The 16,128-nt window shown below is 35.8% G+C and overlaps 1 protein-coding gene across 7 annotated transcripts in view; it reads left to right on the top strand.

Moving 5' to 3' along the window:
* The window catches only part of LOC128993904 (rho GTPase-activating protein 100F-like), a 35,944-nt gene extending 23,832 nt beyond the window's left edge, over positions 1 to 12,112 (top strand). For 4 of the 7 annotated variants that reach the window (XM_054418002.1, XM_054417997.1, XM_054417998.1 and 1 more), the window contains 12 exons: positions 457 to 575; positions 2,264 to 2,445; positions 3,731 to 3,944; positions 4,751 to 4,879; positions 5,394 to 5,581; positions 6,359 to 6,542; positions 7,322 to 7,492; positions 7,907 to 8,026; positions 8,184 to 8,344; positions 9,308 to 9,506; positions 9,801 to 9,965; positions 10,439 to 12,112. In XM_054418002.1, coding sequence (XP_054273977.1) covers positions 457 to 575; positions 2,264 to 2,445; positions 3,731 to 3,944; positions 4,751 to 4,879; positions 5,394 to 5,581; positions 6,359 to 6,542; positions 7,322 to 7,492; positions 7,907 to 8,026; positions 8,184 to 8,344; positions 9,308 to 9,506; positions 9,801 to 9,965; positions 10,439 to 10,947 — 2,341 coding nt within the window. In that variant the 3' untranslated portion in view covers positions 10,948 to 12,112. Of the gene's footprint in view, positions 1 to 456; positions 576 to 2,263; positions 2,446 to 3,730; positions 3,945 to 4,750; positions 4,880 to 5,393; positions 5,582 to 6,358; positions 6,543 to 7,321; positions 7,493 to 7,906; positions 8,027 to 8,183; positions 8,345 to 9,307; positions 9,507 to 9,796; positions 9,966 to 10,438 lie in introns of all 7 variants that reach the window. The other 3 variants (XM_054418001.1, XM_054418000.1, XM_054418003.1) reach the window with 3 other exon arrangements.
* The last annotated feature ends 4,016 nt before the right edge of the window (positions 12,113 to 16,128 follow it).

Raw genomic sequence — 16,128 nt, 5'->3', positions numbered from 1 at the left:
GTCAAGTGACGGGTGACACGATAACTCTTGTAAAAGCTATCCAATATAGATGAAATTTGAATCAAACCAACATCTACTTCAATCTGATCATAGAAAGAGAGGTTTTTAACCCAACACATCTTAGGTTTTTGATCAAGTTTTTAACTTTAAAAATATTACACTTTTTGAAAATAATTAATTTTGTTGCATTTTTACTTTACACTTTTTGTCTGGTGAGATATTAAGAGTGTGAAAATTGTTGTATTTTACAAAGTTTTAATTTTCTTTGGATTTTTTAAGATAGATTTTCTGCACACACTTGCTAAGATTGCCCACAATAAATGGTACAAGTAGTAGCCTCACAAAATAATTTTGTATACTGATTTAGATACTAAACAAATTGATGATAAATTTTGGTTGATATCTTATAGAATTACGGTCTAGCCAGCCCTTGTATCATGGTAATGTTATATTCAGTTCCCGGCAGTCCAGTGGAGTCAGGTTTGAGAGGGACTCAAGGTCACTGCTGGACCAAGATGACAGTGATGGAGCCTTGTCTGCCCCTGAGTTGCCCATCGCCAGGAGAAAAGAACGAGGTACATTCGTGTAGACCCTACCACCTCTGTGTTATATTGTGTTTAGTGTTAGCTGGAGTAATGTAGGTTTGTAATTTATGAAAATGTGCATACTCACCAGCTCCACCTTCACATACTAGGATGCTAGGTTCTAGCATTGACTATTGGCTACAGTTGTTGTATTGTATTAATAGTCAAAGGTTCTAGCCAGGAACTCTCACATATTACTTCAACCTAGTCCTAGAGGGTGGTGGCGTTATCATATAGGTAAAATCCATTAGTGATTGGCAGGACTTGAACCAGGGACCTCAGGCTCCGAAGCCTCGAGCTCTGCCACTATACCAGCTTGATCCCCTGTTGTTTTACATTAGAGATATAAATTATGAGTTTATCTTTGTTGTAACAGGAAAACGTTATTCTTTCTCAGAAGTGTTGCTAGCAAATCTTTTCTAATCTACTGTTTTCCTCACATTTTATATTCTTAACTGTGGAATGAGCTCCACAAGTTTTTGTTTTTATATATCTTTCCCAACTATAGTAGCAAAACATTATAAATTTTATGCTGAGTTAAGAAATACAATAATGGTATTATTTTCTTACAATCATTCTATAATAACAAAGTATAAATCCAACAATTTTGACTGTTTTCTTAGAAATCATTGGTAGACTATTTCATTGACTATCCACTCTACTAGATGTAACCCCTGATGCATCGGTATGTTAACACAGTTTGTAGTGAACCTATTAAGTATTAAGTAGTATTAGAAAGTGTGTTTTTGTAGTTGAATGTTGGATGGTACAAAGCAATAGAACCATCGAATGCCTTCGGTCCCCTCCCTCATCTGTACCAATATCCACTTTGCAAACCGATATAGCTGTGTTTCTAATTTTTCACCCAATTGGCTGCTCCTACCATTTAGTCCATCATGCGTAACTGTACAAAATATATAGCTTGTCCAATTTAAACTTAATGGCATTGATTGAACTATAAAAAGAAGAAAATACAACAATAATATTTTGTCTACTATAAAGGTGTACTTTAACACGTTCGCTGCTACGGACGTTCCGGAACGTCAGCCGGGCCACGGCGCCAGGAGCTAAGAACGTTCCAGAACGTCACCGTTCATTGTTGTTTAACTTTGCTATGGATAAGCCAGCACGTCACAAGCGTTCTATATTTCTTTGCAGCTCGTACGGACGTACTTTTCTGACAATAAAAAATATAGTTTCCCAAATCACCACCAGGGTCGTTTGGAACAGGGCTTTGTTTTACCTCTTTCCTGCTAGATAGCGACACTACTTTACTGACTGTAACCTGGGTAGTGCTGCTATCTATCAGAATCACTTAGTACTATATCCAAAGCCAGTTTTATTGCAGAACATTGCCATCCAGTATAGCTACTGTTGTTTTTACTGTAACTCAGTGTATCGGTGGCAATGTCACGCAGCGGCCGAGCGTTAGTTCAGCAACTGGCGCCGTCCCGGCATCTAGCGCTCAGCAGCGAACGTGTTAAGTGTTTTTTAATCCTTTTAGTAAACATGTAGTATTTCCACCTCATCATCATGGGTATGCATAATGTTTTTCAAAACCCAATTTACTGTATACTTTGTGTAGCTGTTTGTCCCTAGTTGAATGTGCTGCACGCGTAGACCAGACCACTAACAGAGAGACGGAGCGCTGGGGTCGCTAGAGTATGTGTTGTGTGTAGGTCTCTCATCCGGTGTGTTCACAGCAGACGAGTACCGCGCTTGGTTGTCACGAGCGCCAAGCACCAGTGCCATCTACGAGAGGATACGAGCACGAGACAACATAACCAGCGCCAGTGTGCTGCGACAGAAGGGCCAGCGGTTCACATTCAGCGCCGAGAACCTGCCTGAGAGGACCCGACAGGTCTGTATATGTTGTTTCTTGAAGTATTATGTGAATTTCATTTTTCTCAACAGACAGAAAAGCGTGAAAATATAAACTGAGGGTTTACTGAATTAGGTAGGATATGCCATCTTCATCACTTTACTAACTCCAGTTTGCTAATGTGATATGAACAGACTTTTTCATCCTCTAAAAATAAAGTTCTCAGAAGGAAACTTTTAGTAACTTCTATAACTATAAATGTTTTTGTCTTCAGTCAAAAAATTAAATACTACAATCGTTTATACAATATTGAGTATGATCATCCCCATATTGCTGTGGAACTGTTAATATTTTCTGCAGTCCTAGAGAAATTGTGAACATTTGGGTCACGGGAAGATTGTGATCATCTTCTGTGGTCACAGATAAGAACATCTGTCCAGATCAAAGAGAAATCAAGAACGTGTTTCCACGATCACTGTAATATCATCAACCTCTCCTACGATTATAGCAAAACAGTAAACATCACTTGCGATTGTGTCAAAATTGGCAGATCTCCATTTTGCATCTTCACAGATACTCTCTGTGATCACATAAATAGAATCTAAGCTTGTCAAAAAATTTGTCTGGCCAACTGTTGACTCGATCCAACTTGAAAAAATTGGGGACCCTTGAGACCCCTACTCCCTAGTGTACATAAATGGTCCTAACAACCATGAGTGGTTTTCCTAACTAAAGAACTCATCTTTTTTGTAACAAAGCTATCATCTCATGCATTCAACACTCATCTAGTTTGAAGCCATATTCTATTTACTCCACTTAGCTTCACCCTAGTGTCAAATGAAATAGGTTTACATACCTGGCGTCGTCAATCCTTATTGTAGTCTCAGGCGACTAGTTTCCAAACAATTGTAGTTTCATTATCAAGCCTTCGTTGTCAAACAATAAATTATTTAAACACATTGTTATCGTCAGTATACTAAAGTTTTACATTTAGGACACAAGATAAGAACAAATATATTATTAAATTCGTTCTTTTTGTGTGTCCTAAATGTAAAACATGTGTATATTGACGACGACAATGTGTTTAAATAATTTGATGTTTGACAACAAAAGCTTAAATTGAAACAACAATTGTTTTGATAACAGTCGCCTGAGACTACAATAAAGTTTGATGACGAAAGGTATGTAAATCTATTTCATTTGTCATAAATCAATCCTGGAGGCAATGCTGAATATAAAGCACCCTAGTGTGCAATGAAGAAATTAAATCCAACAAATTGTTTTAAATAAACTGTACTGTAACTTAATTGTCATGTTGTTACAGTCAGAGCTGCTGTACTCGTCGTACAGGCCGGGTCAGCTGGCAACGATGGGTCCCATCACACCTACAGGCACGTCTACACTGGACCGGCACACACTGTCCCAGCGCTCGACCTCGCTCAGACGCATGAGGCACCTGCTGGAACTGGAGGCCAAACACCTCGGAGAGCGCAAGGCTCAAGACGACCGAGCCAGAGTACTGGAAATTAATCCTGCAGGTTAGTTAGCAGATCTGTGGGACCAACTGACCATCCAAATATGTGTCAGAAATCCCCTCTAAATTATAAGTAGTTTATAGATTATCATGAAAAGAATAACTCTGCAGGTTGGTTAGCAGGAATTGTTGTGGATGTTTCTGTGGCTTAAATAAGTGGAATGACAAGGAATGAGTATTTGTAATGTATTTCATAGCAAAAATCCAAAGTTTATTGCGGATTTAAAAAAATTAAATTTTTCTCAATGAAACATCGTTTTTTAGATTTAAATGGATAGGAAGGTTTGAATTTTAAATTATCTGAAAAATCTTGCATGATTGGTGTCTAGGAAGAGAAACCGTAATTTGGTTCTTATGGATTGATGATATGCTGAATGTAAAAAACTCCTGTTAAAAATATTGTTTATTGATTTTGAAGACAGAAAAGCTCTGGTCTGTTTTGAAAATTATTGATCGGATCACTTCATAAATTAATTTTTAATGAGCTCTCTTAGTCTCCGACTTATATTAATTTGTATTTAAACAAAGGAGTTTTAATTGCTTTGACATAAAAATAATTAGTAGATATGGAAACACTTGTTGCATTTAAGCTGTTTTATTATATTATATTATTATTTGTGTTGCTAGCCTAGTTAGTGGTTAGCGTCTCGGACTTCGGTGTGGGGGGATGGGTTCAAATCCCGGCACATCCACTAAACATTTATTCTTTTGTGACCTCCCTCGTAAACACTGGTGTAAAATTTAAAAAAAAAACACCATATTGTGTATAAGTGTAACGACCATTAGGCTAATATAGTGTTGTGTCTGCAGAGTTCCTAAAGTACAAGATGGACAAGCCAGCCGGAGTACTCAACAGTGAGGTGGCTGGTGTCAGTGGACTGTTGTGGATACATCTGCTGGCTGGCCGCGGACTTAGGTCCTCCGTCACATCATCATCAGGTCAGTCCTGTACAACTCATACTGATGGACATCATTACTTGCGTTCACAGCATAACTTTGGCGTTGGCGAAGTTTGTGATGGCAAAATTACTTGCTGCTTCGATGTTTGGGGTGACATTGCAAGCTTTTCTGCTTTTTGCACAACCTTGCTAGTTTCAACTTCAACTATAACATTTTGTTTGAGGTGACATAGTGAGCTTTCTACTAACGTTTTTAAAAGATTTTCTGAACTTTATTTTGGAATAGGTGGATTTTCAAAATAGTGGGACTCTACTATAGTTGTTGATATTGCTGTTTTGATATTATTCAACATAAGTCATAAAATTTACTCTTTCACCCAGCTGATTAAATTGAACCAGAGAATATTTTTTAAAGTGGCACTATCCAATTTCTATAATCAACAGACGATTTGTGTAACTGTTTTTCTGCAGTTCCAAAGAACCAATTTATTCTCTACTGTGTTCTTCCCTGTATTCAGAGCTATGAGTGTAATGACTTGTTACTGATTGTACAGGTGGCATGAGAGACTTGTACTGTGTGCTGGAGTGTGACAGAGTACACAAGGCCAGGACTGTGGTCAGGACAGGTGACTTGGTGTTTGACTGGGACGAGACATTCGAACTGGACTTGGTGTCCAACAGGGAATTGGATCTGTTAATATACTCATGGGATCCACAATACAGGCACAAATTATGTTATAAGGTTGGTAAAATATGTGTGTATTACTAGTTTTTTTTTATTAGCTGAATTTGTTTGCACTTTGGTTTATTTCCAGCTATCAATACTCATAATTCTTACTGTTTTCAGCCAAACAATATAGTATAAGCCCAGGTTGTGAGTGTTTTTATTTTGATAGAAGGATTAAATTTGAGTGGCACAAGAAACACTAAAGCTTGATCATGTACACAATATTTGGAATATTTATTTTCACTGTCACTCACATTAATTTAATTTAAACCTTTTTGACTAAAAATTATGACGGTAAAGTGAAATATTCAAATTTTATGAGTGTTTTATGTCAGAAGGACTCTTTTCCAATCAGGTTTAAGCCTGCATCCCATCAAAAAATCCTTAACAGCTGCATAGTTTCTAGTTAGTTCTATATTCACTGGTAACATTGATTTTCTACAGATTTATTTCACTATTTCTCTGAGTGACATACACCATTACAAAAACCTGAGTGTCATATTATTGTAAAAGAAAAACATTTGAAATTTTCCAAGGTTTTGATTTTTTTACGAACTAAAAGTTGTTGGTCTAACAACATAGTATTTACAATCTCAAACGGAATCTTTTCAAACACAAGAGTGTACATCCCTAACCATTATTCATATATCAGTTGTTTCTTTTCTTTATTTATCTAACTAAATTTGAAGACACATGTACAGATGTAAAAAAACACTATTTTAAGTTGATCTAATGAAAGTAATATTTACATATAGTTATTAATTGTGGTATGATAACTCCATCCTGTCGCAGGGCTCGGTACACTTGGCGACTCTACTGAGAGATTCACCCATACACCAGCTGGCACTCAAGATAGAGCCTCGAGGCACACTGTACCTTCGGCTCAGACACACAGACCCGCATCACACGTTCCTCAGGAGAAGTAAACAGCTGTTACTGCCCTCACGGTCTGGCGTCTCTAAGTCACTCGTCTCTGGTCAGTCAATCATTTGTTTATTCAACTACAATTTTTGTCACGTCTCACCATCACATCCTACGACTCTAGCATGGAATCGTTTTACACATTTTTTCAGGATAAGCATTTGAACCCGGGACTGTGAGCTGCAATCTTTAGTTGACTCATCTCGTAGCTTTTCAAATGTATCAAATCATTTGTGAAATTAACTACTAAAGTTTTTTGCTTCAAGCACTACTTCGTATTTCATTTATTGTAACATGTGTACAGTGTACAGTAAAAGCATCAGACATTACATACTTTTGAGCTTTGAAAATATGTGATAGGCTTTTACACTGTGCTGGTGGTTCGTTTTTTTGCAGTTAAGTTCTTAGTCTGTGTTAAAAGACAGCATAGAATTTCATTTTTTGCTAGTTGCTAGAGACAAATTTCATCTGGATTACTGACGGTCTGGATTTTTGATGTCAAAATCATCAATGGATCAATGTTCTACTGTAATGGTTTTACGTCAGGCAATATGCTTTGTCATGAAATCATCAATCAATTCAATTCAAACATAACTATTTTTTTCTATAAATCTACTTACACCATAACATGAGTAAACTCAATGAATTTTCATGATACTGATAGTTTTCCAAATTATTTCATAGACAAATTAAAAAAACAATTTGTGTGTAATTGAAGTAAAGAGGCCCATTTTTTACACTTAACAGATACCATACCACACACTAACAGCTGTTTGTTTAAACTTCATATTTCAACAAACACACTAGATAGAATCTGAAATGTTGTGTTTGCAGGTATATTCGGCACCGAGCTAGAGACGGTTGTCAACAGAGAGAACTTGACCGGTGGCGTGCCAGGAGGCGTGGCCACCTCCGTCACCCTGGCAACTGGCACCAACACCTTGGTACCCATCATAGTGAGACGTTGTGTGGAGGAGATTGAGAGGAGAGGACTGGACATCATAGGTATGTCTGTTTGGACCAATGCCCAAAAATAAACTTGACTTAAAATTAGTGGACTGTGGGTTTAGTGATGTTATATTATCTTTAGATCAACATAACTGGTCAAACATCTATGACCTTTCCTGATTGAATTGTTGATGTGATAGACAAAACCACAAAACAAACACAGAATAGATGTATGCAGTTATACAGTTTTCCCGATAATGGTGAAGTGTGTGTCCCTTGGTCACATAAATTATTGGGCAGAAATTGTGTTTTTTGGGACAGGCGTGTATACTTCTTGTTTGGAAAACACATTTCTGTTTTGCTGGTGTTTTTGTTTTTTTACTAATGTTACAGTCGGTGTTTACTGTTATTGTTGGGAGTATTTTCAGGCCTTATTTATCGAATAGGCTAATGACAGTAATTATTTTCTAGGTCTGTACCGGTTATGTGGGTCAGCCACCAAGAAGAGGATATTGAGAGAAGCCTTTGAGAGGAATGCAAGAACTGTCGACCTATCTCCTGACAATGTTCCTGACATTAATGTTATCACAGGTGGGTTTGACTTAAAACAATAACATAAGATACTACTTGAGGATAACATGACAGCATTATCCCAACGGGGCAAAAATACAACAGTTACAAATACAGCAGGGTACATTTCCAACTGATGTATTATTTTCTTATTTCATCCATTACAATGTTTTTGCAGGGGTACTGAAGGACTATCTACGAGAGCTACCGGAGCCTTTGTTCACAAAGTGTCTTTACCAAATGATGATCGACGCATTGTCTGTCTGTCTGCCAGACGACCCTGAAGGCAACGCCAAACTCATGTTTTCCATATTAGACTGCCTTCCTAGGATTAACAGGGTATGTAAAAAGCCGTAGTTCTGGATTCCATTTTACCTTGAAACTCCTCTTTTAACTTTGGTTTTGCTTGTCTACATCGCCCTCAAAGGCTTATGTATGGAACATAACAATAAAAATAGCAAAGACAGAGATGAACTATTATAGTATACAAATGAACTGTAGTGATAAATTTGTGTGGTGACCCCAGATCATTTTGATCAACCATTCTAGAATTTACCAAACACACATAGGGATATCAATTCCGCAATTCCAAATCCCAGGATCCTGGGATTAGCGTATTTCAATCCCCGGAACAACGGGATAGCAAAACCAACGTTTTTCTTTTTGTTAATATGAGGAGTTTTACTTACCAAAATAAAAAAATATGTCTAATCGCACTTGAAACACATTAGTTATGTGTCGGTTCCATTTTTTGAAAAAAAAATAATTTTTTTGACAAATTTTAAACAATTTACACATGTCAAAATTTATTTTCAAACAGCTTGGTTTTAGAGGTGTGCGGATACCCGAAACATCGAGTAGATACCCATCTATATTTAATGTTTAAAAAAGTTGGAACAGAAACACTAGAAAGGCAAAACAATAGAAGGTGGGAGGGGTTGGGCAATGAGCTCGAAAGGAGCGCGGGTCACCGTGAGTCGAGTGGGCAGTGGGAAGGGGTGAGTGCTCTATTTAGACCTTGAAGATATTTTTAGACCCGCACCCCTTCCCTAAAAGGCTGACGAGGGGGATAACATTCGCAGGGCAATGATACAAAGGTATTTTTCGGAAATACCACTTATGTGACGCCAAAACAATCCTACCAGTACATATTTTTAGCCTCTTTAGGGACATGAAAATATTTTATTTTGATTGCTTATTTAACAAGGTATATAGCTGATTCTATATTATGACCTGCTTAGGAAATAATATGGATTTTATATTTTGTAATTTGGTTGTCTCCTCATGTACGTGTTTTTGCAGGCCACACTTATTTACCTGATGGACCATTTGGCACTGGTAGTGTCGCAGTCTGAGCACAACAAGATGTCTCCTCAGAACCTCGCTGCTTGTTTCGGCCCTGTGTTCATGCTGCAGAGCGAAGGCCCGGACAAACCTCTCGACTTCAATCAGCCAATCAACGCTCTCCGCTACCTCCTCGAAATCTGGCCTGTCAAGTCAGGTAATGTAAACACTGCTGTTACATTTTAATGTGAGTTTTTTTTATTTGTGAGTCAGCTGTTCTTGAAATTATGCAGATTTTACAGAGCTTAGTTGATGTCTAGATTGTTTTAAAAGGAATGTATCAGCTGTATTTATAAAATCATTCCCTCTGTTAGTAGTTATCACACTTAATATATGGAAGCTTGCTTTTAGTATTTTTTCACTAGCCATAAATCTTTATACTTAGCTGTACATATTGTGACTTAGGTTAGTGGTTATGACAGTGTTCATCAGGTCAAATTTTCACAGGCAGTCCGCGAGCTATTGACCGCTACACCAGCCCCTCCGCTCCGCCCCCCCAAGGCCTCGCCACTGCCACTGCCACCCCCTCTGCCAGTCAAACCTCCCGGGTTCTCCCCTCTGAAGGGTGGCGTCGTTCCCACTCCCTCCAAGGGGATCCGCAAGCCTCCTCCTGCAGGTAACACTGGTGTTGTAGTTTGCACTATCTTTGGTTACTTTACCAACCTTTATTCCAGGGAGGACACAGAGCTGCAACAAATGTCATTCACCTCACATGTTTCTGAATAAACTTGTTTCACCTCTCCCCAACTCTTGCTTTTTCAACAGACTTACTCTCAGTGATGTTTGGTATTCCTTTTCTCAAGTTCCTTTGAGACTCCATTTTTTTTTTAGTTTTTTGTTTTGTTTTTGAACACTTATTTACAAAAGATAAAACCTTATGAAATGCCACTGACATTATAAGAATAAATTAAACAAACCTACAACTAGTTCCATTCTTTACCAAAACTAAGTTGTCATACATACAATCCTTTAGCAGTCCTAGAACCAATAATCTACTTTTTCATTTATTAACTGTTAAAGACATACCATATTTGACTAGAGTATATGTATTAACAATCAACCAAGTATCTGTACAGACTGTTTTGTCAGTTCCAGCCCGATGTACGCCAGTCGTCGTAGCTTCCCCGACCAGTGAGTCCTCCCCGGACGATACTGAGGAGCCAACTAGTGATGGTTCGGTGAAACGAACCCCCCCTCCAAGGGTGTACCAGCCCCAACACAACGGCCAGAACGGAGTCTCTACCCCTCCCGCCGTACCCAGTCGCAACCACAACCGCCAAATTTTCTCTAACTCCAATAATTTTCCTCACAATTTATCGGTTGAGAAGTCACCACAGTCGCCGGGAATGGGGGGAGCCTACGATTCAGACAAGTCCTCTCCAAAGGTGAGCCCAGGCTTCGTTAATGGAAAAAATAATTTCCAAGAGGAGATTCCAGAGGGCTCGACTGCCGAGACAGAAGAGCTTTCTGTGGAGACGCCGAGTTCATCGACCGGAACCGAAGAAGATTCTAGGAAAGAAGTCGGGGAAAGAGGGGTAGAAGCAGACGAAGAGGCTAGCGATGATGAAGTTGAAAACGACGTCATGAGTCAGAAGTAAGAATCGGACGCGGAAAAGAAATCTTCACTGCCATACTTATTTATCTTAAAAACATTTTACGTTATTGATTCTAATGTAACGGTTTTTCAAATTTCTAACTTCAATATCTGAACATATTGTTTTCTAACCTGTACATAATCTGAATAACCTCTGTTTGTTCTATATGTAAAAATTTAGTGTCGGTTTTGTTAAAAACAATTTTTTTAAGAATGAAATCGGGCACAAAGTTGTGTATAAAGTGCAGATCTCAAAGCAAACAGGGGCTCTAGTGTATAAAGATTGAATGAATATAGGTAGGTATTGTGATAATTAGAACAATTTAAGAATGATAGCAATAAATAGACCACCAGTCGGTGAAAATTGGGCTACTTACGTTATACAGTTATCATTTGTTGATAGTATATTCACTTTGAAATAGCTATACTATATAATGATATTATGTTAGCCTCTCAAAAATGCAAATATATATGTCTAGTCAAATAAATCAACATATAAATTAATTGTGAAATGAATTTTCAAAACCTTAACAAAAACCTGAGTGTACAATAGTTTATTGTGGTAAAAAAATCCCAACTGTTCATGATATTTTACAAATTATACCTCGAACTATGTCAATTACTTTCTAGTGCTTTCGCAAAGTTAATGAGTCTCGTTATTGTATGTAACCAAGTTATAAAATAATCATACATGCGCTATCAAAGACAATAACTTGTTAAATTTTTGCTTGCGAAATCTTTGTAACTGCTTGTGTTTTTGAGAGGTAAAGTAATTTACTAATTCATACAGATTTTGTCCCACTTTACTTAACAGATACTTATGCTATGACACATAAGTATGTTGTTCTTATTATTTTACATTGAATTCAAGCTAGCAAAATATATCAAGTTGAAGTATTATATACTTCCATCTGGTAAAATAAATGTCAGGACGTAAACAACTTCCACGATAATTTATCAAAAGTTACGGTACTCATTCTTATTGCCATTTAACTACACCAATTTATACCCATTTAAATTTGATTATATTATAAAAATTATCAGCAAATCTTTGCTCCCATATAAGTATTTCTCTGAGTTTTTATTAAAATACTGATTATCAATAGGCTACTGTATTAGAAAATGCCTATACAAAATAATACATTATAGATGAGATTGCTATTTTTTGTTTTGACCTCTAGAATAGGAATTAATTTATTCTCTTAAAGTACTTGTGTGCTTTATTTCTGCTCAATTTATTAGTTTCAGGTTTTTTTACGTATTATTAACTGTATACCCACCAAACCTTTATTGAAAATTTGTTAAACTTAAACAATTGTTGAACTTATAAATTATTCAAGCTTTTCTTGTTGGTTTCAAAAATCAATTAAAATCGGAATAAAAAATCAATATTATCCTTTAGTTTGATTGTTTTAGCGAATTTCCCATATAGCGAATAAGCTATTACCGTAGTACTCATGGTAAGACCTGGACGCAGGACCGATTTTTTTTTCTTTGTTTTGAGGTCCCTAGAGGCCAAAAACACCATCTGTTCAAATTCATTATATATTTATATATTATTCTTGAAGATTTCTTGATAGCCTTGTGATAAATGACACAAGAAACATTGCAAATTTTCGTTTAAATCCAATCAAGCAAATGGAAATTCTCTTAGTCTGCAGGTTTGCTGCGGCGGGGATATTTATAATTCATAATGAAAAGTAATTTCTCAAACAATGTTTTGCATTCATTAGATTATTACTTAAGGAAATATAAAAAAAAGCTTGGATTAATTAACGACTTGTTCAAATCTTGATGTCGTCTGTAATATAAAAACAACACGAGCTTGTTCTTGACAAAGTGAAAGATGTTGAGTGTTAGAGAAGCACAAAAATAGGAAACAGATTTTGATCTAAGTTTTATACTCCTCATTTATTTTAATAGGTAACAGGGCAAAAGGGTATTTTCCATTTTCATAACCAATCCATCAAGACTGATTTTCATATACAAGAGCAAGTTAAGACCCTACTTTTTGTATTTATGTACAAAGACAAATAATTTCTTTCGTGTTCCAAGAATAAAATGTGTTTGGAGAAATTCATATAGTATTCATGAGACGAATTTCCACCAAACATACTTTTCCTGTTTCATAACATTCCATAAGTATTTTTGAATAATCAGTATTAGGAATTGCCTCGGTTGAAATTTTCCGTTTGGATATATTTTTCTGTACTACACTACTAGGCTTGCAAAGAGCTTTTTGTTTATAGAATTTTTTTTCTCAAGTGTAATGTTTAAAGATTTTATTTTAGTTTTTTTTACACTTTTTATCACACAACATTTTTTATTTAGTACACAACATGTTAAGGTTATGTAAATAAACAACTAATTACTCTGCTATAAAAATAGAAATTGCAATGTTTATGTTCATAAGTGTATGAAACAAAAGTAAACTTAATTTATGTCAATTGTATGAAACACAATTAAGAGTAGTATCATTAATAATTGTCAACTATAGGATGGTACAAAAATTAAATTCCACAATGTACTATATGTAAAGGAGCTTAATTTATAATTAAAGATCTGAAGGTACAACAAAGGGCTCAAGGGCAGCGAGTTAAATGAAAAGAATTATATTCTTAAATGGAACGGACTGACTTGAAAATTTGTTAACCTCTTCCAAAAGCCTGCTTAAAATTAATTTGCATTTCACTTTCTATCGATTTTTACACAATGAATGTAATTAGAACACAGAGTATACTATAGTCCGTTCAAAATATTAAGGCGGTTTAAGGGGAATGTTTGCTGGCTGTTATTTCATAGTTGGGGTGAAGTGGAGGGCATGAAATTGCTTCCCCTCAAATTGCCTTAATTTTGTAAACGGAGTATAACTGGAACTGTATTTGAAATTTAAGTACTGAATTCTGATAGTTCAGTTTAATCAAACCTTTAAAAAATGTGTTATGTGGTTTTGTACCCATAAAGATCCATGTTTACACCTTAACTACATTGAAATATGTAACATTTTGAAAAGATTTAAGCTAATTTGTTTCTTTTATTTATCTCAGATTTCTCGACTTGGCCACTGCACTTTGACAGTTTAATGATTGAATGAATTATATATGTTTATTCTGTTTGTGTCAAAATTGTTGTCTTGTCTGCAATGTGTCTGCCCTTATTTGATTTCTCTATCCAAACAATTGAGTAACATCACCTTGCTTAAAAAATAAGTTTACTTGTACATCAAGTGATGAAGTATACTTTGATTTTGCTCATGAAACGTAAATGGAACAAGTCAATATTCAAACTCTGCCTCTGTTATGTGACATAGCTTGTGGTAAGAGAATACACTGGAAACCTTAGTATCAGTGGACGTTTATGTCAATGTTAGATTTAGTCGATATATTGTGTTCACAACGCTTCGATGGAGTGACCATGCTTGCTCGATGCTACACATATCACGGGATCTACGACGTCTAAGAGTGAAAGAGTGTGTTGCGAGTGTTGATTTATTTGTTAGAGTTTATAAGCGTCGATGTGATTTAAGTTCTAGTCGGAAACAAAGAGGACGGTGTTGTATAAATTGAAATGTTGAATTTATTGTAAACAGAATGAATGTATAGTGCACATATGTCGGTAATTGTACAGTGCACAGCACTATTATCGACTCCTTCTGTTTTGTAATGTTATTTTGTCTTTCAGTTGCAGTATACAGAGTTTGTTGAAGGATTATGTACAAGAGTCGCTTTATTCAAATGTTCAAAACTTGTTTTTGCTCCATAATATGGCTTTTCCTGGTATCTATTGTTCAAATAAACTGTTCTAATTGTTGTTGTTGAATTATTTAATACTTATTTTTACTATCTAGGTGGTAAGACCTCTCTCTCCCTTTCTGTGTTTTTCTAGTATTGCTTCAAAAATAGTTCTCTTGCTCAAAACATTACTGTCATCAAGTAGACCCTATTTAATTAAATAAACATCAAAACTTGCCATTTAGGAAAACTTTCCATTGCCAAGAAGTTTCAAAAATATACAATATTGTATTGCCAAACATGCCAGCTAAACAAGAATAAAGTACGCAAGACAAATCAGGATGACCAAGTTTCTGGATAATCAATTAGTGGTGTAAAGGATTATTTTGGAGATTATATGTTTCATTCTTTAAATGCTTGCTCTTTGAAGTCTGATAGTAAATGTAGACAAGGTTACAAAACAACCATTAAGTGCAAGGCTGGTGACCTCGATGATGATTTTGTCTCATCATAATCTGCCACTAATCATTATTAGTTATCTACTATATTGTTGTCAGGGGTTTCGGTTATGGGAGTTACGTTACAATTAAAATTTTTATGCTCAAAATCTACATTAGGGCCTAATACCAAAATCATTGGTTTTTGACATGCCAAAGTCTTATCTTTGATGTTATTGTGAAAGAAAATAAAGGTTGTGGCAATCTTAACTCTTGATAAATTAAAGACAATTTTATTTATTTATTTTTTTGGAATCCAGTAGTTTTTAGCTGTCTCAATAAAAAAATGTAAGGTTTAAAATTGGGAACTGCAGTCATCAAATTAATACCAGTATAAAACATATCTTTCCCGATATGTCATCATATATGACCTAATTTGATTATGTCTCAACTCATGTGACCCTAAGCCTCCTCTTTTAAACAAGAAGGGAGAGAGGGAAAATGTAAAATGAAGCAGTTATCAAAATAGATTCTATTCGTAATTAATTCATATCTAGTGTTCATAACCACAGTTAACCATGGTTATAAAAGTATTTCTTTCCAATTGTTATCTGTACCTAGTAAACAAGCACAAATTTGTTCATGGAAATTGTGTGAAAGTGATTAATAATAAAAAATTGTAAAGCTCCATTTCTTTTGACAAAACCTACCAAGAATGGTTGCTGTAGAAAACCTTAAAACTTGTCTACTCAGGCCCTGCTCCTTCGATGTGTAACATTCTTGTTTCAAGCTAAATCCAAGTGTATCGAAACAATTTCCCCAAGACTCGCCGGTTCTGTCGTATTTCTTCTCTATGTAAATATTCTATATCAGCTTCAATCTTCCTCTCAACCGTCCTTAATTTTGTCTTTGGGAATGGAACTTTTATGGACATGGTGCAATACTTGAAACTATCCTTAGTGTTAAAACAGCTACTATATTTAGCTTGACAGAGTATTATAGTAATGTTAATGCCAT

The sequence above is a fragment of the Macrosteles quadrilineatus genome, unplaced genomic scaffold (assembly GCF_028750875.1).
Source record: "Macrosteles quadrilineatus isolate MER2022 unplaced genomic scaffold, UCM_ALF_1.0 Scaffold_5__1_contigs__length_97177068, whole genome shotgun sequence".
NCBI classification, from domain to species: Eukaryota; Metazoa; Arthropoda; class Insecta; order Hemiptera; family Cicadellidae; genus Macrosteles; species Macrosteles quadrilineatus.
This window is presented reverse-complemented; position numbering and strand designations above follow the sequence as displayed.